The sequence below is a fragment of the Hoplias malabaricus genome, chromosome 6 (genome assembly GCF_029633855.1).
Source record: "Hoplias malabaricus isolate fHopMal1 chromosome 6, fHopMal1.hap1, whole genome shotgun sequence".
Lineage (NCBI taxonomy): Eukaryota > Metazoa > Chordata > Actinopteri > Characiformes > Erythrinidae > Hoplias > Hoplias malabaricus.
In genome coordinates this window covers 31,886,253-31,910,325 of record NC_089805.1, presented here as the reverse complement: position 1 = coordinate 31,910,325, position 24,073 = coordinate 31,886,253, and the positions used below count along the sequence as shown (strand labels likewise).

At 37.1% G+C, this 24,073-nt stretch overlaps 2 protein-coding genes across 2 annotated transcripts; both read right to left on the bottom strand.

The window, feature by feature from the left end:
* Positions 1-394: 394 nt before the first annotated feature.
* vps45 (vacuolar protein sorting 45 homolog) lies at positions 395-11,449 on the bottom strand. Its single transcript, XM_066674865.1, has 15 exons — positions 11,212-11,449; positions 10,379-10,513; positions 9,994-10,054; positions 9,795-9,874; positions 9,216-9,284; positions 8,919-9,056; positions 8,663-8,773; positions 8,276-8,410; positions 7,903-8,016; positions 6,957-7,124; positions 4,670-4,828; positions 4,420-4,527; positions 3,688-3,809; positions 2,582-2,713; positions 395-1,713 (listed from the first exon to the last, which is right to left on the bottom strand). The coding sequence occupies exons 1-15, from the start codon at positions 11,302-11,304 to the stop codon at positions 1,641-1,643; spliced, it is 1,698 nt and encodes a 565-aa protein (XP_066530962.1). The 5' UTR covers positions 11,305-11,449; the 3' UTR covers positions 395-1,640.
* Positions 11,450-15,537: 4,088 nt separating this feature from the next.
* On the bottom strand, positions 15,538-21,483 carry zgc:153441 (retinol-DH_like_SDR_c domain-containing protein). Its single transcript, XM_066674393.1, has 7 exons — positions 21,390-21,483; positions 18,645-18,779; positions 17,619-17,810; positions 17,165-17,326; positions 16,916-17,035; positions 16,468-16,672; positions 15,538-15,920 (listed from the first exon to the last, which is right to left on the bottom strand). The coding sequence occupies exons 1-7, from the start codon at positions 21,481-21,483 to the stop codon at positions 15,815-15,817; spliced, it is 1,014 nt and encodes a 337-aa protein (XP_066530490.1). The 3' UTR covers positions 15,538-15,814.
* Positions 21,484-24,073: the final 2,590 nt, after the last annotated feature.

The window sequence follows — 24,073 nt, the reverse complement described above, 5'->3', positions numbered from 1 at the left end:
TCAGGGAAGGCAGCAGCCACAGAGCTAACATTACTGCTGAGAATGATGTAAAAACCCTCAAACCTTCATGCATGTAAGGCTGGTGTCAGCTGACGCAGATTTTTGATCATTCAGAATGTTTTCAAGGTTTTTCTTACAATTCCACTGTGCACTGATGGAGCATGTTATACATCTTGTGTTTGTACAACAGATATTTCAAACAGAGGTAAATGTTACAGATGATGTGACAAAGATTACCATATTACATAAAACACTGACGAGAAAAATGTCAGGACTAAATAATGATCATTTGCAGGAGCTTCGTCTCTTAAAAGCATCAACTCGTACTCTACACGTCAACCTTAGAATTTAAGCAATGATGCAACAACAAAAGACAGTTTTCGTTTACCAAAGAGAATGTTTAACCATTTGAGTGCTTACATTACATCATAATTTTATCAGACCCATTCATAAAATATTTATGTCCTTCAAAACATCTTAAAGTATATCACACTGTACAATGGCAAAGAAATATATTGACACAGAAGAGGACACACACACACAATCAAACAAAATATGAGATTCAGTCATTAGAAATGCACTGAATTAATGACGTTATTGTTGATGTTGATACAGGTGTACTTTGAATGTGTTGTCACATTACCCTAGAGATAAATGCCCATGTGTCCACTCTGGATTTTCCTAAAAAAGAAAAACCCTCCTCCCTGACTTTCACCAATAATGAATTAAACATTTGTAGAAAGACAAATATAAGACGTAAATAAATCAAACTAGTCCATTTGTTTTGATAGCATGAACACTGATTGTTAGTGGCTATATATTTTAACAGAAAAAAAAGATTTTATTAGTAAAATAAATTCTCTAAAGTGTAATGTCAGGGATGGTGAGAATACTATTACATAATTAGTCAATGCCTATATACCATACATTAACCAATAATAAATGTACAGTCCAATAAATTACATCTGAAGCAAATATACATACTGTGGCCCTGTTACAGACAAAAGCTGTTGCGATCCAGTACTAACACAGAAGGGACAGTACGTATGTCTACAGTTGTACACATGATCAATAATACAGTGGACGGCAGGCCTCCTGGAGCATTTAACTGTCCTGTACTGTTCTAGACGTCTGTCTCCATTCCTCACTTGGTACTAAAACATTTGATCCAGACAATTAAGATCAGCCTAAGAATGAGCTCAATGTAATTAGCTGAAGTAGTTGGAGCAGATTAGGAGAACAGCTGTGTTGGTGACTTGTGCACTAATATAAAGCAGTTCCACTACCACCGCAGATTTCCCGCTGGTTTTAATTAGAGTTTTAACAAAAAATATTTAGATATCTCAGAGCACTGGACCTGTAAAAAGATTGTGTCGCTGTGTTTGTATGACATTGATAAAACATCCTGAATTACTATAATTACGCAGTCTTGATCATGAGTAAGAATACTTATTTGGTTTTATACAATTAGTGATATTATCAGAGATGGACACATGGAGGTTTTTCAACAGTAGATTGTTTCATATTCATATTGTAAGAGGAATGTTTGCAGAAGGAGAAACTGAAGGGTGAACTCATCTCAGATCAGAAACCACACAGTATTGTATCTATGCATTAACTATAGAGTTATGATGGAGTGCTCAGCGCTTTCTGGGTGGACGACTGTCCCCTCCATGCCCCAAACTTGCTGCTGATGTCACCTCCTCCAAGAAGCTGTGAGAGAAGAGTGAAAGATAAACAGTTAATTAAACCTGTTACTACAGCTGTTGTAGTTAAATGAAGAGAAGAAGGAATATTGCACCAGTGTTAGTGGTGACTGTGTTAAGGAATCATAAGCAAAACAATCTGTATGCTGTGGGCTATACTTCCCATTTATATTCAGGTAAAGCAGAGATACCAGATTATGTGAGCAAGGTGTGCTGAGAAAATGAAGGGGGAGAGGAGTGGTGCAATTTTGCCTGGAGCAAAGAGCTACTTCTTATAAATTCTGTGTTTTCTCCTAAGCCACGTTTGCTCTGATACCACCCCATTCCACAATTCCTACCCCTACTGCATACTGCCTCTATATAACATGAGTAATTCAGCAGCTTGACTGCTACTGCTAGCACTTGCTTGTGAACCATAGACATACAGTAGAGAAATTAAACTCAGTTTTTACTTTAAAATTATACAAAATCTCCTGCTGTAAATGGTAAATAAACCTGTGTAAAAGAATGTGATTTTTTAAAATCCTGTGTATATTTCTAGGTTGTGATTCAATAAAGAATATAATTACCATAAAAATGAATTATAAGGAGTTGATTTGAAGTGGGTGTTCTCAGAATTGTGAATTGGGGAGTGTTTGAGAATGAGAAACAGAAAACCATTACGTTCTGCATTTTAGAGTACCACTGTGGCTCAATAGAGTCATGCAAGCACACTAATTGCTTTTTATATAACACCATTTAAGGCTGGTGTAACTCTATTATGCCTCAGTTCATTCTGGAAAAAAAACACTCAGTTGCTGTAGAGTGAAACCTTAGATGTTAGCATAGAGACAGAGAGAGAGAGGGGAGAGAGAGACAGCATTGTTAGGCCTGACCTCTTAGTGTTGTGAATGGTTGTCCCTCCGAGTACAATACGCACACCAGGCATGGTGCGGTTTAGGTTGTAAACAGTCAGAGCTTCTTCATACGTGGCTCCTCCAATAATGAACACAATAATGTCTTGTGGCCTGCATTGGAGAGAAGTACACTGTGTGAAATACTGTAACATGAGAGTGATATGTAGTCATACAGGCTAAATATATATATATCCACAGGCCACTAATTTGTTACTCAAAAGTGTGTGAGAACACTTCAAATGTTCAAGTTTCCCCCTATATGTTTGCTTATATTCACATCCAGACCCATCCTCATGTTTGGGTTGATTTTCATGGTATTGACAGTGTATGGACTGCCATACAAAGATGTTGCTAACCAGAAGCAAAATATTAATAAATATAAATAAATAGTAAATCTACAAAAAATCAGGTGTTGTCTATATTTTAATCAAACTCACCAATGTCACTACACTCTATGACTAATTTCTTCTAAAAAACTTTTTTATCTGTTATGGAAAATCACATTACAATGATGAATTACTTCATGTGATTGTTTGGTGATGGACAGAGAAGTGCACTTCACCTGTACACCACACATTACACAGATATGATTTTCTGGTCTATGATTTGAAGCATTGCCCTGGTGTTCAAAGTTCAATCAAATTTGGGCAGTGATCTTTCCAAAGAGCAGCTAACAGACCATCTGTGTATGATGTAGCAGAAGTGACTCACATGCAGGTTTTGCGAAACACCGTGCATACACCGTGACAGGTAGATGGATCAAGATTAAACTTGTTTATAAGGAGTGCATACTTAATTCCTGTTGTAAACAAAGTAACGTGTCTTTTCTCTGCGTGATATAAGCACAAAAGCTCATCTGAAAGCACCATCAGATTATATTTCTAGTTTTTTTAAGAATTTTTTTAAAGAACAAAGACTGATTGTTCACATCTGACTTAAGCATTGGTGCCACCACTGAGGTGCTAAAGCTGAAAACACATCACATGGATTTGAGAGTGTATGGATTTGTTTTGAGATTAAAAAAAGCAAAGATCAGCAGTGCTGCAGCATCACTGAAAGTGTGTGTGTGTGTGTATTGGTCAAACCTGTCCCGCAGAGAGCTTGGCCCAAGGTAGGGGAACTGGCTGTCCTTCAAACGGCCTTTAATCAACTGATCCAAAGTGTCATGCAGCAGAGGTTGGTGTTGTGTGTAGACATTCTCAACACCCTATACATAAAGCCCAAAAATGATTTAACTGACAGCTAATTAACCATTTTTACAGCTAATATTTATAAAAGGAGATAAAAGCTCATACATACATACAAGTTTTATGTACAAGCAGAACATTACACACAAACACAACATTCATTTTAAACATCTGATGAAATTCAAATCTGATATCGCAATGACAACATAAACCTTTTTTGCTGTCAATACTGCCATATATATATATTTTTTAATGTATACCCCCTGAGGGTCCTTTTTACTAGCATATTTAAATTAGTAAAAGACTACAAGATTTTTAATTAAATTATGGAATTTGGAATTTTCTGGCCAAGGAGTAGATAGCACATAAACCATATATGGAAAAGCCTGAAGCTGTAATTATGAGCTAAGAAGTGTTTAGACCAGTAACCAGTTTAAAAAAATAGCATACTGGGACCCTGTGAAAACATAGCTACTCTGTGTATCTTAAAAAAATTAGAATTTGCAAAAAAACACGATGACGGTATTTTCAAATTGTCCATGGAAACAGAATTTGTGTGTTAATATAGCTTATAAAGAAATAACACTTCATGTCTAACGCATCTCAGATATACAGTTCATAATCTTGTACCTTAAGCCCTTTGAAAAACTGTTTAGTGATGGCCACAGCATCTGTAGGGGTAATAAGATCACTTCCTCTGACTCGTTTCCCTCCATAGTCAATCATGGCTTGTACCGTCTGGGCAGTTGAGGAAAAGTGGAAACAAAATGTACAAAAATGTTTCCATTACACATAGTTTATTACATAGAGATCATATAAAGTTGCTTCAAATAAAAAGCAATGAACAATGTAATCCAACAATGGCTGTATAATTATATACCTTGCGGTACTTTTCAGACACCCCTCTCCTGTTAAGCTCTTCCAGGAGACTGGGCAGAATGCTGCTACTGTGTCTCTCATAACGTAGAGCATAAAGCATTACCAACCGCACAGCATCCAGCTCCGAAACCCTCGGATTCTGCAGTAACCGGCGCACATTCTGAAGATACATGGACAAGACTCAGTAATGGGTTTCACACACATCTAAGATAAGATAAGTTAAGACAAGGTAATCCTTTTATTGTCTTACAGGGGGGAATTTTCTTAAAAATATAACAGCAGCAGAGGGATAGCAATGTACACAAGACTGGAAAGTAAAGACTGGAAATGTAAAAATCGAATTAGTGCTGCCAGAGTCTCATGCATGTGTTGAGAGTATTTTCCTTCATGGATACTAACTTGGTTAACATCCTCCTGCTCCAGTTTTCCCTCAGAAGCCCAGGCCCTATGGCATTAAAGCACTGGAGAAAAGAACATGATTCTCGCAGTGCTCCCAAGCTTCTACTGGTGAGAAATGGCGCAGTGTAGCAGGTAGACAATGGCATCACCCACCATGATGACAGACTGCTAGATAAATAGATAAGTTCACAATAGGGCAAAGATAGATTTGGGCAAGCCTCTCCTGTATCTTCATTAGTTCATCAATGCCAACAGTCTGTTGTTGCGGAGGTTCTCTGACTCTGCATCTTTGGGAACGGTACCACACATGCTGCCCACAGTTCCACTAGCTTTAGGCTCATGTTGAACATGTGATCAACTATCCCATACAGCTCTGCAGTCCATTTCGTCGTGACCTTCCTGAGCTCATTTCTATTACCCCTCACTAATCGCTATATCTAATTAATCCCACACTGAAAACAAATCACTGTTTTCATTTACTTAAGTCAATATCAAAATCATTATTTCCAGTGCATTTTGAGATGTAAGAATATTACTAGATTATGCAACCTGTTATCCGACAATTACACACGTCTTAATGGATTTAATATGGAGAAAATATTTTACTTTGGGTGGATAAGTTCTTTCAAATGCACTATACTGCCAAAAGTATTCACCACCCATCCAAATCATTGAATTCAGGTGTTCCAATCAATTCCATCTCCACAGGTGTAAATATCAAGCATCTAGGCATGCAGACTACTTTTACAAATATTACTGAAAGAATGGGTTGCTCTTAGGAGCTCACTGAGCCATGCCTTACATCACCAAGCCTAACGCAAAACGTTGGATGCAGTGGTGTAAAGCAGGCTGCCACTGGACTATAGAGCAGTGGAGATGTGTTCTCTGAAGTGACAAATCACTTTTCCCTGTCTGGACGAGTCTGGGTTAGGTGGTTGCCAGGGGAACTGTACTTGCCTGACTGCATGGTGCCAAGTGTAAAGTTTGGTGGAGGGGGGATTATGGTGTGGGATTATTATCCAGGAGTTGGGCTTGGCCCCTTGGTTCCAATGAAAGGAACTTTTAATGCTTCTACATACCAAAATATTTTATAAAATTTCATGCTCCCAACTTTGTAGGAACAATTTGGGGATGACCCCTTCATGTTCCCATATGACTACACACCAGTGCACAAAGCAAGGTCCATAAAAACATGGATGAGTGAGTTTGGCATGGAAGAACTTGACTAGCTTTCACCAAGTCCTGACATTAATCCAACAGAACACCTTTTGGGATTACTTAGAGTGGAGACTATAAGACAGGCCTTCTCATCCAACAATAGTGTCTGTCCTTACAAATGCGCATCTACAAGAATGTTCAAAATTCCCATAAACACACTCCTAAACCTTCTGGAAAGCCTTTTCAGAAGAATTGACACTATTATAGCTGTAAAGGGTGGGCCGACATCATCCTTATGGATATAATTTGTACTGTGTGCAAAGGCAGACAAGTGAATACTTTTGGCAACATAGTGTATTTATATATTATTAATAAAATATACTGCTTAAACAGATTCTATAATAGCAGAAACCAAGCAAATATATTTAGGCATAATAATTTGATTACATTCTTACAGCAAACCCGTATTTAGAAATATTTCCTATATTGATGTAGGCTATCTATAAATATATTTAAAATGTTATCATATTTTGCAATGTACAGTTGAGAAAAATTAATGTGACCCCAGCCAATGTAAAGCCATTTAGCTCTAAGCCAGAATCAAAGAGGTCCCGATTATCTCCCCGGGCCCTTGGTCACCTTTGCTCTGGCTCAGAAGTAGAGAGCTAAATAAAGCTTTGTGTTAGCATGAGCAATGAAGTGTATGTTAATGAGCCTGCAGTGTAAAGTACCTGCTGGGCACTGGAGTGGTCATTCTGGCAGGCCAGCTCCTGCTCTACCTCAGACACCTCCATGAGCTGCCTCTCACTGACCAGCCGAGACAGTTCACCAACCACAGTCACATGCTTGCTCACAGTGCCGGACATTTTCTTAAACTGTGGATAGTTATCTACAAAAGCCTGCAGAGAGAGGGCAGATTCTCCTGAAACAGCCAAACACTTGTTATACTGCTGCTTTGAGATCACCTCTGATACAACAGCCTATGGTCTGAGCAAGGGATTGGCCATATAAAAAGGTAATATATTGATTATATACTGAAATTAGAAAACATGTACATCTCCACTCAAATTACATGAGAAAAAATGTAAATATGGCATTTTCTTCTAGCATTAAAATGTGTTCTCTCTACAGAGGACATGCACAATTAGAAAATCAACAAAACAAGTCATTTAAAGAGGGGTGGCCAAACCTTTGCAAATGGCGATATGTACCATTTGCAATTTGAAGAGTATTCATTAAGTTCTTTGTATTGGTATGAAGTATTCTCAGCTATAGACACTCCACCACAAGCATTTTTTTTTATATTTTTTATATTTTTGCTATATATGTCATTACATTAAATGATCATTTATTGCTTTAATTAAAAAATTGCTTTCCACTGAGATCTTTCTTCAAATTCTGGAACAGGTAAAAAGTACTCTGAGCTGTATGGTGGAGGTTTTCGTGGAACCCACAGTCACACACAGCACAATGCTCAAGTTTCAATATTAATAATCAAAATGAGCTGATGTTTTATCATAGATACCCTTAAAAATGTCACATACTTAAATGCTTATAAAATTACTTGCTTTAGTAATAGTTTAGTAGATAATATTGATACTGAGAACTTATTGAACACCCTTTGTATATTGAAAATGTATATTTTCACTGGGGTGGTGTCTCTGGGCATATCCTTACCTTCATGTCTGTTATAGACTCTAGCTTTTGTTGGCCCTTCGGCTTCTTCTTCTGAAAGTCCTCCATTAAATTCTTAATGTTTGTTCCAATTTCACCAAAGTTCAGGTATAAGTTCTGTTTTAGAGGATATGGAGTCCATATAATAACACATTTGAATTTTGCACAGGACACACTTAAAAAAAAAAAAAGGCACTGCTCATTATGTAACTGCATGGTATATACATGACTCTCTCCCAGATATATATTAAGATTAATCAAAATGTTTTTTCAATGTAATGGATTTCATTATTAATAGTTTTAAATATCATTCAGTTAAATTTATATTTAAAGATTTTAGCATAGTTATAGCAAGTTGGATAATGATGTTACATACATTGGCATAGAACTCATCATTCTCTGCAGACAGCACCACTTCCTTCAGATCTTTATTGATGCCAGGCACACGTGACAGGTCTATTCTGTTGTTGTTGAGGCCGAGCAGCTCATGAACCATAGCCTGATATGTCCACTAGAGAGGAAGTACAGAAGCATACCATTCATTCTAATGATAATAGCAGAGCAAACATAAAGCATCAATTTGAATTGGAATATGTGGCTGAGTATAATGTTTACACAATAGATTCAGAAGGCACAATCAATCAATCTAGTGGTCATTACTGCCCTCCTTTGACCACAGACAATGATAACATTTATGGAAGTGATGTTGGATCTAGATGTTTAATGACTATTATTTTTCACAAAACAAGAGGCTGCCATTCACCTGGTTGAGAAGAGGCGTAATGGCATCATCACTTCTGTCGAGAATCAGAAGGAGAGGAGGCACTTCTGTTTTTCTGAAGTCAAATAGCTCATACTCCTTTGTGATGATTTGCTGAAAGAAAAGGAAGAATGTAAACCTTATGCTAGCTTGTGCTATTTCTGGTAAATCTTTAATATCAATACATCTCTATAATATACAAATGAGCAACAGTGTTACAATACATTTCTACTTTACTACTGTAACAACTGTGTATTACCTTAACACTCTCTGCCAGTCTCTTGGCCATGTCAGATGAAAGCTGGTAACGGATCATGGGACACTTCTTCAAAGACAACAGCACAGAGGTCAAGCCTTGAGTCACACGTGGAAGAACACTGGGCTCCCAACTACGACCCTGGGAAGAAACGGAAACACTCCATCAGTCAAGCCTCACAAGAATCTCTGTGGTTATCATACATGCCATCTCAAGTTAAATGAAGAAAAGTGGATATTCTGTATTACTTTTCCTTAGGCATGACACTTTAAACACATTACCAAATCATATGCCTCCTACCCTGGCTACTCCTTGTAAATTGAGAGAGAAAAGATGAGGATTCACAGCAATAAAGTCTCCATAGAACTCCTGAAAAGAAAACACATAACAATATTTTTCCTAATCTACAGTATTGTGAAAAGTGTAGACAGCAGCCTTGGTTTACTTATTGTTTCATAAAATATACAAAGTATAGATTGTTCAATTTTGAGCATCAAGAAAAAACAGAAACTCACACAGAAGTCATATCAGGTAATTAGTATATCTTTCTGAATATTCCACCCTTTGACTTTATTGCAGCTTCTTTTTGTGAGAATTTTTTTTCTCAGCAATGTTTTGCCACACATTTTGTCAACACTGTTTACATTCAGTCTTAGAAGCTACTTGCATTTTCTGTTTCCAACATTCTGCGTATGGCAAATTACCAATTAGGCCACATCTGTACATTAAAATCTTACTCCCTATCTCAGATATCCTTTCCCATTCCCAGCAATGGCTCTCTGGCAGTGACATGTTCTTGTAAACCACAGATGGACATCTAAATATTTTTTCAGATCTGAAGCAAAATTTAATAGAGAATATCTGAACCAGATTACTGACCTGCACCTCAGCAACTACCTCCTGCTCATCAGCCTCTGCCAAAGCCTTCACTTCACTCTTACTAATGACATTGCTGAAATCTACCAAAGAGAAAAACACACATACACAAAGAATAATATTTAAGACAGCCTGAATGCTTCTGCAGGCAAAATATTATCAAGGCACATAAAAAAGGAGACAAGTCAGAGCTATGACTTACATATAAAATAGACACTGTATTTGGGCCGGCGAAGCTCTTGAATTAGATTCTCTACATTTTCCTAAATGCAAAAAAATAACTTTATGAACATTGTTTTTGAAATTATAAACAAGAATATTTATTGCAATGCTGACACCCTCAGTCTCTTGGTGTCTGAGTTAACATGGTAATTAGTTACAACTTGTGCACAACACATTTAGATATATTATATACAATATATAATTTACAGCTGTTTTCTGCTCATAACAAAAAACAGAATACTTCATGTTTGCTCAGCTAACACATCTGTATAGCTACATCATGCCAATTTGTCACATATTTATTTAGATATGCAGGGTATTGTGAATTCATGTAATCCTTTATTAAAGACCCTATGTAAGAGTACCTTGGTTGGTCGCAGGAAACAGATGGCCTTCAAATGCTTCATGCTATCTCGATTTTGTGAGTCAATCCTCTCAAACAGGTAGACCTCTTTCTGCAGGATCTCTGACTGTGTGTAGACCATACTCACAATGCTGGTCTAATGGAGAAAAGAGAAAATTGAGAAAATTAGTCCATACATACGAGAGAAAACAAAAAAAGCTGACTGATACCATTCTATGGCAAAGTAAAATGTATCATGTCTGTCTGTCTATTGGTCTATATCCCAAGTTTTTAAAATCTGTTTACACCAATTATTTCTTCTAGTAGACACACCTACCTAAAGGAAGAGACACCCGCTCATCAATTGCTGTATATTTTGTTTTATTCATCCTCTAGTCCTTCATCAGTGGTCAGTTTCTGGCCAAAGCATGTAGTTACAGTGATTGATTAACTCTTCTCTATCCAGCAGTGACCACGTCAGTGACACTACAATGCTGAGAATTACTCACCGCCCTAATGATACCTGCTATGTGGGGGTACTGAGGGGTCCTTTCTAACCTATTGATAAACTAATGAAAGCTAAGCAATTACGCTGAGAATCAAATGATAATCTGTTTTTGTAGAAACACAAAGTGCACAATCATGGCAAGTGGAAATGAGGAAATGGGAAAATTAGTGTAGATTGTAAGCGAGTGTACATTTGAGTCTATATATATGTGAGATAGATAGATAGATAGATAGATAGATAGATAGATAGATAGATAAGCAAGAACAGTAGACATATTACATGTTAACACTAACATCACTTAGACAAATGATATCTGAACTATGAATGTATTTAAAGTGTTAACTCACCGTTTCTTTATCCATGAGAAGGACCTTCATTCCCGGACCGCTGCTTTCTATCATTTTAGAGACATACTGCTTCACAGCTAAAGTCACGTTCATTTTGCACGCGCTGTGTCTGTGCTCCTCTAAGTGTTTACAGAATCTCTCTCCGTTTCTCAGAGGGACCGGGTCGTTTGTAAAAGTTAAATTTGAACTCGGGCTCTCTGACAGATCACCAAGGATCAAAACGAATGTTTACAATGAACAAAAACTCCCAGTAGCTCTCCTGACACAGGGATATTTCCGGTTTACAAAATATATTGTAAGACTGATCTGGAACCTGCTGAAAATAGTATTCACATTAAAGTGTTCGAGAGACATTCAACCATCAACTGACCTCAAAACAGCTCACCCGTCTAGACAAAATAAACCCACAATGCACTGCGACAATGTAGCACCGCGTAAGAAAGACGCCATGTTGGTGAGGTGAAACGTTATAGTATAAAAAATATTATAATATTATTAACAATGTATGATTCAATTAATTCATAATGAAATACGATTAAACATTAATGTAATATTATATATTTACATTTTGTTTCTTTGAAAGAACACATAATGTGCATTAATAACATACTTAATAATGTGCATTAAAACATAAAAATTTTATTAACATTCTCTTTATTTTAATCATGCCAATAGCATTATTTACTGCACAATAATGACAGTTAACTATATACAAAGCTTTGTATGTTATTATTTCTCTTAGTGGTTATTTCTTTCTCCATGTTTCTGGAGAGGAAAATCCCTTATTTAATGTGTTACAATCTTTAAAATATTGACCCAGTATCTTAAAACAACTGTTTAGTTTCTGGATAAAAAATCCTAAATACTGCTCAAACTAAAGACATAAGAATCATTATTTCAGTGAAATAAAAAACATATTGTGAAAATGAGTCATTGTTTCGAAATACTAAGTTAGTACGTACAGCTACTGTAAACTGAGAAAGAGAAAAACTAGAGTCAAAATGTTCTTCTCTGAATGGGCATTAATCACCCAGATACAGACAAAAGTTAAGACACCTCAATTGGACTACATTATAAGTGAAATCTTAGAAAATGCACAGGCTACACTTTATGTTTTATTTATAAATCATTGAAATCATTGAATTATAAATTTCAATAAATAGTCTGATCATGCATAACATTATTACCCTTTCCTTGCTTCATGTGGATGCAACCAAAAAAGACTACAATGAGACATACAGATTCAATACCCCCTGAGTCTGAGAGCAGGAGGTGAACAATGACTCACAGGAGGATTACATGGCTATGGACAATGTCTTTTACTATGAGAAAGAAGATAAACACAGAGGAAACTGGGGTGAGGGAAGAAGGAAAGAGGTTGCAGGTGTGTTTGTATGTGGATGGGAGGAGTGACGTCAGTAAGAGGACTGAGGTTCATCAAAGAAAGAGAAGGTGTTTGGATGAGGAAATACAGGGTCCCCAAATTGAACAATACATGTTATGAGGTTGTTCAAATCAGTCTGATCAAATCAGGTAACTCAACACTGTTGAAAGGATATCAACACATCTGTTACTAGTAGAACACCAGCACAAATGTACATTAAGGTGAATCTGATGTTAACCAGAGGAATGGTGGAGAGCAGGAGAGGGTGACAAAAGATATGTTATAGGAAAAGCAAATGGGACAAGACATAGTGAAGTCAAGTCAGCAAGTAGAAACAGAAAATCTAATTCAGGGCTCTTAGAAAGCATTGGAGGCGAGTAAGGGAAGAGGATAGTTTAAGGTACTACAGAAAGAGCTTAAGGGTAAGCTTGCAGAGAACTTGAGGAAAATGAGGAAAAAGAATGAACATGCTAGGGCAGCGTTCTTTAGGAATCCTTTTAACTTTGTGAAGACATTATTTGTTAAGGAGAAATCTGGAAGTATAAAGGTTGGAAAGAGGAGTTAAAGGAGCATTTCAGTGGTGTGTATACTGATAAGGATAAAGTAGTGTAGTAAATAGAGTTGCCAGTACATATTCTACCAGTAGGTAAATAGAACAGCAAATGAAGGTTAGCCAACCAAAATGGTTTAAGATGTGGTGCCTCATGCAAAGGCGAATGGTGAGGGAGAATGGTGAGGATACATCTCCTGAAATTTATAAAAAGCTTTTTTCGATCACAATCATGAACTTCACATTTAATGTGGAGGGTAAGATTTTCTTTAATGTGAGACTTGCTGCTTATTTGACAGCAAACAAATTAATTGATACGTCAGTACAAAAGGCAGGAGTTTCTGGCTTTTAAGGATGTTTGGGACATAGCATCACGATCTGTCATCAGTTTCAGACAGCAAAGAATGAGGGTAGAGATTTACATGTAATTTTCCTAGATGTAGCTTATGCATTTGGCTCTATGCCATATAAATATGTGGAAAAGATTTTGAATATTTCCATGTGCCAGATAAGGTTACTAGACTTGTTAAAGCATATTTTGAGGACTTTCAGTTTTGCTTTAGCACAGGGGAATTAGTTATATCATGACAGTGATTAGAAATAGGTATCATGGCTGGATCTACAATTTCACCATTAGCATTTACAAAGATGCCTCTAAGTGGGGCCTCGTAGGCAGGGAGAGGTTGCATGATGGTACTCTGCTCCCTCCAGATAGGGCTTACATGTATGACATTACAACCTTAACAACTACTGTGCCTTGCACATGGTGGTTGCTGGGGAAGTTAAATTATAATCTAAGGTTTGTTAGGCTGAAAGTCCCTACAGTACTGGAGAGACTGGTGAAGAGTTTAGGTAGATGGTATAGCGCACCGCTAAATGATATCGAGCAAGCTGTGGGACTAAAGGCTGAATTGGGAAAGGCTATTAATAGCATTGATAGATCATGTCTGCCAGGGAAGTTGTAATTGTGGTGTCTGCAGTTTGGCTTACTGCCTCGTATTAAGTGGCCATTGAAAGTTTATGTTGATGCTATAATGAAGAGGCTAGGGGTGCCACAGGGTTTAGGTAGCGTGGCGTAGTATGGGAGAGGGGTACTGGAGTTACCACTCACAAATTTAGCTGAGGAATTAAATGTGCAAAGGTGAGTCACAAGATGAATTTGTCAGGATCAAAGGGTGTAGAGGTAAAAGCAGAAGCGCCAGTCACTAAAGCAGGAAGGAAGGGAAATCCGCAAGTGGCAGTGCTGGTAGCCAGAAGCTCATTAGAGCTAAGGGATGTGATAGGCCAAGTGCAATGCTGAAGAGCAGGCTTTGGGTCAGGCAACTCGTGGAATGCATTTAGTAAGGCCACATTACCAGCGAGATGGCAAATGATGACTAGATTTATTCACAAGCAGGAAGAGTAGGCACAGTACCCAACAACACTCTCACTTGGAGGGGTTGGGTCTGGGACGCCAGATTTCATTGCTGTGCCTTCTGGAGGCATCATGGGCTTAATTCAGCAAAACACAGACAAGGGGAGGTACCTACCTGATGACCCCTGTGAAGAGCTAGTGATGCAGTGGGTGGTTTGGGTACTCATTGGCTGGGCTCAATGAGAAATTCTAGTTGTTAAGGATAGCTGGCTGTTAAATGGGACATTAATGGTCACAGAAACCTTAGCATTTAGGTGTAGGATTTAAACAACAAGTTTTATGGCTGTAGGTTGGAAAAGAGTGGGGTGGGTCCTATGTGAAGCTCTAATAGATTGGCGTAGGATATTTTACGTCTTATCTTGTGTATGGTAATAAGAATTTGACAAGATGTGCATATTTTAGTTCTAAAATTACATACTTGTAATTACATACTTGTCCACCTTGTAGATGTACAGTCAGAGACAGTAACTCATCTGTTGCTGCACAGTTTGTGTTGGTTATCCTCAAGTCCTTCATCAGTGGACACAGGATGCTGGTGGAGGGTAAACATGTTTGGTTGGTGGACTATTCTCAGTCCAGGAGTGATACAGAGGGGTTTACAAAGAGAATGATCAACCACCCTAATCATACCTGCTCTATGGTGGTCCCAAAAAATTATGCAGAACAACAGATAAAGTGCTGTTTGTAATTGTAGAACTACAAGTTCTCCTATGTGGTAAGCGGAGCTGAGAGGATGGGCAGTAAGTATGGAAACAAGGAGTTGATCATAATGTTACAGTTGATCGGTGTAAATGATAACTGTGTGATAAAATTTTACATAAGTTTGTTCTTTATAGAGGGTGTGCATTCATTTCCACTTAAAGTCATTAGATCAGGACATTTAAAGTTTGCCTAGGACTGTTTAAGGGATAGTAGTTAACATGTTTTAACAATGACAACAGAAGTTTATAGATATTCATTACTGGTATGGAAACAGGGATGCATATTCAACATTAAAAGAAGGACTAGGCATACAGTGAAATTGGACTTTGTTCTCTAGAGTGTAAGTGCAAATGTGATTTGTGAAATATTTCCATGTTTATTCTTAGTTCTAGACCTAGACTCTAGGTACTTTGAAAATGCAGCTGTCATCATAAAAATGTGTAGGAAAGATTAATCAGACACAGAGCAGACCAGTGTTTAGCATGAGCTCTGGTAATTCTGCTGGAGGCATGTACTGGTGATGGCAGATACTGCTATGCGATGCTGCCTGGTATTAGTCCTCTTCTTTATAGCCCACAAGCTTAGCACTGACATCCCACATCCTCATAGCAGCAAGATCATCTTTAGCCTCAGGTGCTGGTTCCATTAGCTTGCAGTCACTGGCATTACAAGATATAAAAATAACATAATCATAAAAAATACAGTTTTGAAGATATTTGTTTTCTGTATGAAAATTGAAAGTAGTTGATTTCAACAATGTGGATATATTAACATGTGTGAAATACAAAAAAAGGTACTGAAAGAAACAAAATGGTATTTTGATCTCGGTTATATCCTGATACATGTTACATGTTGTCACTGGCATTAAAACAATGCCAACGTGCTAAAGAAATACATGTATATCCATTTTTGTTGATTTGAGCTCACTACATAAACACAGCAGCTATCCTTCCCTGTCCTTTGGGAAAATGTCATGATTAATTGACCAATAGAAATGCTTTAAAATTATTTGGAATCAAATCCTTTTACATTGACTTCCACTAAAATTTAAGAAGGGTTTTCCTTCTCCTATAAAGCTACTTTTTTCCAAGATAAATGTTTTTGTTTAGACAGTCATTATATCAAGATTCCTGGCACACAATCATACAGTCAGCCACAACTGAAAAAGCAGACACCTATTTTCTAGGTTTGTGATTATGAATTTACCTAAAATAGCAACCACTTAGTTTTTCCAGTCCTTCAGTGATGGCACAGTAGATGGTGGTCTGTGCTCCCTGTTTGGGGGTCTTCATTAGCAGGATGGAAGGAGCAGACAACAGCGCACTAACCACAGGATGCCGCATTTCCACATAACGACCCAGCTTAGTGCGGATCACTCCAGGGTGCAAAACATAAGTGGTTACTCCAGAACCTGACCATATAAAAAACAAGAAAACTGTAAAGGAGCACATCAATGACTCATACACCAAAAAAAGTCCAAAACAGAAGAGTCAGTGTTTAAAAGACAGAAGAATTTAAAAAATTCAATATTAAACATTAATGTTAGATTAGCAGGAAATAATCTAATTTTAATATTTTTTTATACATGTAGTATAAACATAATTTTTTTTTTATTTCTAATGCAGTTTGCAATGTGGAGGGAATTGCTTCAAACCTTTGGTACGCCGAGAGAGTTCTCGAGTAAAGAGCACATTGGCCAGTTTGCTCTGCCTATAACTGACCAAAGAGTCATAAGGTGTTTGGTTGAAATTGAGGTCATCAAAGTGTATCTTTCCTAGAGGACAAGAGGATTGACTGATTAAATAATGAATATATATTAAGTATTCAATAAACATTACTTTAAAATCTAACTGAAGAGTAGAGAAATGCTTAAAAATTCAGTTTAATAGGCAGGGCCTGTTACCTCCTTTGTGAGCAATGCTGGACACATTAACAACACGGCTAGGGGCAGAGTTCTTCAGCAGGTCGAGTAGCAAAATGGTCAGGAGGAAATGACCCAAATGATTGACAGCAAACTGAGTTTCATACCCATCCTCTGTGAGACTGTAAGGGCACATCATCACACCTAATGTGGTACAATAAGAGTCACTGTGTGGTCACCAAATTCAAAGCTTTAGTAGTTTGTTATTAATTCAAATACATTTTTAATTAATATATTCAACAATCATAATCTATGTAAAGATATTAAGGAACATTTCAAAAGTTTTAGTTACAGATATTCTAAGAAAGACACACTTGTTGACAGTCTTGTTGTTCCTTTAACAATACGACTGACATTAATAAATAATTTCAGTGTTCAAAATGGTTTGATAAAATAGGTTTTATTAATTTGTTTTATATATAAATTTTGGTCTCACCAGCATTGTTGATTAATATGTCCAGTCTGTCTTCTGTGGCAATGTATTCATGTGCAAAGTGTCGAACTGAATATAAGGAGGCCAGGTCTAAGTGACGCACCACCACATTGCCATTTCCTGTGGACATGCGTATCTCTGCTGCAGACTTTTCTGCTCTGGTAAGGTCTCGACATGCCATCACAACTCGAGCACCTTAAAACAGGTAATTAAACCAGGGTAAATACTGAATAATAAATTGCAAAATATTTCAGGGAATGAATAAATACAAATAAACAAACCAATACAGATTTTAAGGAGCTCAAAACTGTCTCCATTTATAATAGCTGATAGATGGATTAAAATGTTTAATATTTATAACGTTTTAAAACATGAAGTCTTTAGAACCATCAAGATGTATGCTAGAAACTGTACAGTCTTCAATATGAGCACTATTCCCTTGCTTGAGATATAATTTTATTACAATTTAAAACAAACCTGTCAGTCGTTTATCTTCAACTTTTATTTATTTATTTTTTTTTACCTAAAGCGATATATCCATGAGACCTATGATATCTGCCAACTGATATGTCAGAAACACAGTTTCCAAAGTCTGACTCACGGTGCCCTCTTTAATCTCTTCCCTAGGTTGTGTTCGAAAACATACAGAACCAAACTATACATATAATAATTGACTTAAAGATGAATGTGTGCAGTTCTGGAACATTTCTGGCCATGCCATTACGTGATTTCATCCTTGTAATTCACAACATGCTCTCTTTTGTAGTTATTCCAGTCCATTTTTTAAGATATACATGTTTTTGCTTGTTTCCCTCGTTTTGTTCAGTTACTTTGTGTAAATCTTTTCTCTGTTGTTTTTTAATTTGACTCAATCTGTTTGTTCTGTAACAAAGATGTCTTCCAGCAAGCAAATGCATTCTGGCTCCTCTCTTGCCACAGCAAAGTATCCTGCTTTCAAATATAGTTCTCACTTTTTATAATGAAGTCAAAATTGTGTGTGTGTGTGTGTGTGTGTGTGTGTGTGGACACCTCTCTTTGCCATGTCCCGTGCTGTCTCTTTTCCTATTCCAGTGTTGGCACCAGTAATGACCACTGTCTTCCCATCTAATCTCACACGACTCTTGCATACTCCACCTCCAATCCATTTTCTTAACAAAACCAAACCTGCAGTGCAAGTAGCACAGAAAGAGTTATATGTAAGATTTGTTTCTCAGCATCCTGTCATTTAAGTACAAAAATGGGGAAAAAACCTCACTGCCTTGAAAACCTAATATAATTGTTATTTATCATCACTGTCCAAAGAAACATGTACAATTTAAAAAATAAAGTTGCTACAAAAGGTTCTTTGAGCAATGCCATAGAAGAAACACTTTTGTTTTCCTTAAAAAATAAATAAATAAACATATTTGCTAATAACATATAAATAGGTAAAAAACCTTAAGACAGAGTGATTTATTTTAAATCTTTAAAAGGTTTTTAACTCTCATACATCTTTTCAACAAATGTGGTCATTTATAGAACCAAATTATTTTATAGCATTGCTCAAAGAACCCTTTGTAGCACCTTAATTTTTATAAATGTATCTCATTTGATGGCAGCATATGTCTTTTTAAATACTTACATAAACCTCCACATTAATGGTACATTCACACATAAGCAAATCAACCATGCCACAGACACAGATGCACTGTGAGCTGAATAATGAATAACAATAAGCTGAAGCATGGACTTAAAACCACAGCAATGTTTAACGGCATTTTGAACCATGTAAGACAAATTTAGGCCCAGAATTTGACTAAGTTTCTGGATAGAAATGAAAGTCTTTCTATTTGTGTAAAAGCATTTCATGTTGCATTTGATAATGCAGCAGGGAACTGTGTTAAGTAACAATGATTTGATAGTCTATATGGCTACATTTATCACAGAAGCATAGCATAACAGTTTATTTTACAATACTGAGGGCTTGAATGTTATGTTCATTCAACAGTGGTTTCTGAATATTCCAAAAAGTTTTTTTCTTTGGATTCCTAGAACACTTTTGTAATATTGTGTGTTATAGATTGAGAAAATGTTGAGAAATATTCTGTTCAAACTAGTCAAACTAATTCTGTTCTGTTCTAGTCGTTTTTAACAAAGAAAATGCCGCTAAGAAGATTAAGAAAGTCTGGTTCAACGCAGAACAGAATGAAAATGTAATGCTCCCTCGGATCTTTACACCATGGGTCGCTGATTCGCTCATTTCGCTGTCAATCAAAAAGGGATTCAGCCTCAGACAGATCATCCAATCATCATGCAGAAGCTGAGCGTCCGGGCCAGCCGAGGCCAGCCCACTGCCCCATAGACCCCCAGAGACGCTGAGCGTCCGATGGGCGGGACAAAGCCCAGCATTTATCCAATCACTCGTCTCGTTTCCCTGCACTTCGCTGCTTCTCCATTATACTCTGTGGACGCTCAGCGTCCACACTGTTTAAATCACTGTGAATCTGCGCGAATGATTGAGAGGAAAGCCGCGTCTTTACCAGTGATAAGAAGCTGATTCTGAACAAAAGTTAATCGCGTTGTAGTGCATATTTATTCAATGACATGTACACACAACAGTATATATTTGTTCACTTATTTTTGCCATTTTATGGGAAGCTGAGCTTCCCTTGCAGTCTTAGAGCAATCGACACTGATACACACCCAGTAGTGTACTAGGGGCTGTGAAAAGACACAGTCCCTGAGAAATAAGCAGCCATCCCCAGCACCCAGGTAGCATATTTGTCATTTGGGTGCTTTGCTCAAGAGCACCTCAGCAGTGTGGATTAACGGAGGAGGACAGCACTGTTCCTTCACAACATATACCCCCAATTTTCCAGCTGGTCATGGCTATTCCAAGCCTGCTTCTCTAACCATCAGGCGACAGATACCCCCATGTTTCACACGTGTTGAGTCACAATCTTTGCTAGCAAAGTCTGAAATATTGGCGGATGTTATATTTATACTGTTTTATATTCACTTGATAATTATGAAATCTTTCAAAATGGTGTAATTGAATATTCTATTCAAAGCGTCTTCCAGGCATCAACTTCAATATTACTGTTCAGTAATACTGTGGTTATAGATACACTATAAGAGTAAGAGTATAGTTACAATGTAATATTAAAGGTCTGTATATGAAATACAGTTGATATGAAATACAATCTTATTCCAATGAGTATATTCCCTAAATACAGCAAACACTGACTTCCTTTGATGGTTAATCTACTCACAGAGAACAGTTCTTAGAGTAAATCTCTGCAGTCAGAGACACTGGTTCCATATGGAGCTAGAGCCTAGCCTTAACAGATAAGCTCAAATAATCTCTTCATTATGGAGGGTTTACTAGTGGGTTACTTGATACTGTAAGGATTTTGTTCATTTCTTTTATTTTAAATTGTGGGGTATTATATTAAATATATCTTTAGTTAAGGATGGTCATTATGTGTGGTGCTAAATATGATTTTTTAAAATCTAGTTGAATATACATTTTGCATAGCATTATGCAAAGATGTCAGAATTTGTATCTAATATAAACTGCTGAAATACATCTAAGATCAAATATGTAACTTAGTTAATTCAGGAATGTCTTTATAGCCAAAACAAAGTTGAAATAAGATTCATTATCTTTAATTCAGAACCAATTGCAAGTGTATATCTACTATTCTGTTAGTGAAAATCTCCAATACAACACATTCTTATTAAACAAAAACATAAACCTAACCATAGGTTCCATGTGAAACAAGTGTAACTTACTAATAGCTGTGGCTGCAGTAACTGCCCCATATTTGGCCAGACGATTAGACTTCAGTTCCTCCCACAGATAACCAGCAGAGATATACTGATTCATGTCATATGTCGAAGAAAGCTATCAGTGCCGTCATCAACCAGAGCTAACTGACCACTGGCTCCTCATTTAATGTGCCTTGCGAATTGTAATATGTCCGTCTAGCACAGAGTGCAAGTAAGTCTAAGCACCTCACACTGTGGCTGGGTTAAGGTTTTATAACCAGATTAGAGTAAAACCAGAGAGCACCAAATGCACAAAACCAATGAACATTAACTTTTGATAGGAGTTTGATAGTTGAAAGTTGCTAACATGTTCTTGTTTCATTCATTGTATGTCATTTGCCTATTTGAAATTCTGTACTGTTAACTACTGAAACAGAGGTGAAAAGCAATGAATGCAACAAATGCTGATTAAATGCAGTGTCATACATAACATAACTAACTATACATAAAATAACTGTACATAAGTTTTAGTTATGCTCTAACAAGTTTTCCTGTAAAATATCATGTTTCTGACATATCTGACACCTAACAATGGAGTCAGAGTTATGCTGCATTCAAGTGATGTTGGCCTTATCGCAACAAGTTTCCCACCAGGAGGAACCATATGAACAACGGACATACGGACACAACGAAATTTTCAATGCAGTATGAACTGCCTGATTGCCCATGTTGTGATGTAAACATTTTTTAACATGGTAGAATTGTTCATCAACATTCATTAAATAATGATGTACCCTATATATTTAATTTTAAGAGCAATGCCATTTTTTAAACACCTACAATGAACACGTGTTGTTTTGCCATATTTATGTTCAAAAACATCAGTAGAAAAACTAAAAACAACATAACATGACAAAACACCATAAGAGCTCCCATTGTTTTTTTTTTTTATGAGTAGTACCATGGAGAAAGCCACCACCCGACTTGCACTTGAAAGCAGCATTAGCGGACAACTGAAACTTGATGATGGGCGGCACCTCTGGGTGCCCCAGTTTCCTCTCACAGTCCAAAAACACATGTCGGTAGGTGGATTGGTGACTCAAAAGTGTCCATAGGTGTGAATGTGTGTGTGTGTGTCACCCTGTGAAGGACTGGCGCCCCCTCCAGGGTGTATTCCTGCCTTGCTCCCAATGATTCCAGGTATGCTCTGGACCCACCGCGACCCTGAACTGGATAAGCATAATGAATGAATGAAACTTGATGATGATCTCTGTTGATGTCCTAAAATGGCCACTGCAGACATACATTGTATAGAAGGAAAAATAGAAAAAAATAAGTCTAAATTATATCTGTGCATGCGTTTAACATGTACAGGATAATGATGCATATAACACAGTTTTATTTGTTTAATCCCAGTTCTTTGCAATAGGAATGAAGTATGCCAGATGTGTTTTCCTTAGTGACATACCAAACCAAAGATGAAAGAATACCACACAATGAAATTAACATGAATAGGACTTTTTTTGTTGTTGTTGTTTTTAAATCCAAATAACATTTGATTTAGTGCCATTTTACCCAATTTCCCCTCTTGCTGAAAGTTAGAACCTGCTCTGATGAACATTCATTCATTCATTATCTGTAACCGCTTATCCAGTCCAGGGTCGCAGTGGATCCAGAGCCTACATGGAATTAAGACATGAATACACTCTGAAGGGGGCGTGAGTCCTTCACAAGGCAACACACACACACACACACACACATACACACTTATGGACACTTTTGAGTCACCAATCCACCTACCAACATGAGTTTTTGGACCAAGGCAGGAAACAGGAGCACCCGGAGGAAACCCACGTTGACACAGGGAGAACACACCGAACTCCTCACAGACAGTCACCTGGAGCAGGACTTGAACCCACCACCCACAAATAATTTTTCATCTTTGCCTTAAATAGCTTCTGAAGTAAGGACAGTATTTAAAAATAAGACAGTATAAAATTACTATAGTTGGTCTAAAACAACAAAATTTGAAACCTGGCTTGTAATTTTAAACATGTAAAGTTGAAGTAAACAAGTAAAAAGGTTTACAGAGGGCTATTTATCCAGCATTACAAAATTATTTTAGCAAACTTACCTCCACTCTGCAAATGCTTTATTATTACAAACACAATTGCATGAATTGGACGTTGCTCCAGCACAGTGGGGTATGTATGGGGACTTCATAATCCTCCAGTCTGTGCTGGGCATCAGGCAAACTTAAGGCTCACGTGCAGATTCTCCAGAGAATACCATTCTGTTGGTGATTCTCAATATTCAACAGGCTATACCTGAACAATATAATGATTGTCAATGTGTGAGTAATCATAATAATAGTTAATATTATACTTACATATGGTTCTATTACTATACACATACTCATTTATTTGGGGAAACAATCTTCATTTATGTAACTAATGTAAACGTACAGGTGCCAGGAACTGCAGCATCACTTATGAAATGCTAAATTATCATTGGAAGCTTACAGCTAATGGATTTCAGCATAGACTGCACTTCCTTTAAGAAATGAAATATTAATATTTTACATTCAGATGTTTATTTTCGCGAGTAGCAAGTTTGATTTGAACTGGAATCTTAAAATGGTTATAATCACGTAAGAGTCACGTTTTATGACATCTAGGTATGAGATGAACACTGCTTTTTAAGATGTA

Bases quoted from the DNA above. Each gene is read 5' to 3' on its own strand.
- vps45 (XM_066674865.1), bottom strand. From the start codon at position 11,304: ATGAACGTGACTTTAGCTGTGAAGCAGTATGTCTCTAAAATGATAGAA. The intron at 9,057-9,215 runs GTAGGAGGCATA...GTTTCTTCCCAG, and splicing joins ATTTACAAGGAGTAGCCAGG to GGTCGTAGTTGGGAGCCCAG. The intron at 8,411-8,662 runs GTGAATGGCAGC...CTTCCTCTCTAG, and splicing joins TTACGCCTCTTCTCAACCAG to TGGACATATCAGGCTATGGT.
- zgc:153441 (XM_066674393.1), bottom strand. From the start codon at position 21,483: ATGAATCAGTATATCTCTGCTGGTTATCTGTGGGAGGAACTGAAGTCT. The intron at 17,327-17,618 runs GTGAGACCAAAA...GTACCACATTAG, and splicing joins CATATTAATCAACAATGCTG to GTGTGATGATGTGCCCTTAC. The intron at 15,921-16,467 runs GTAAATTCATAA...TTGTAATGCCAG, and splicing joins CTAAGTGGTTGCTATTTTAG to TGACTGCAAGCTAATGGAAC.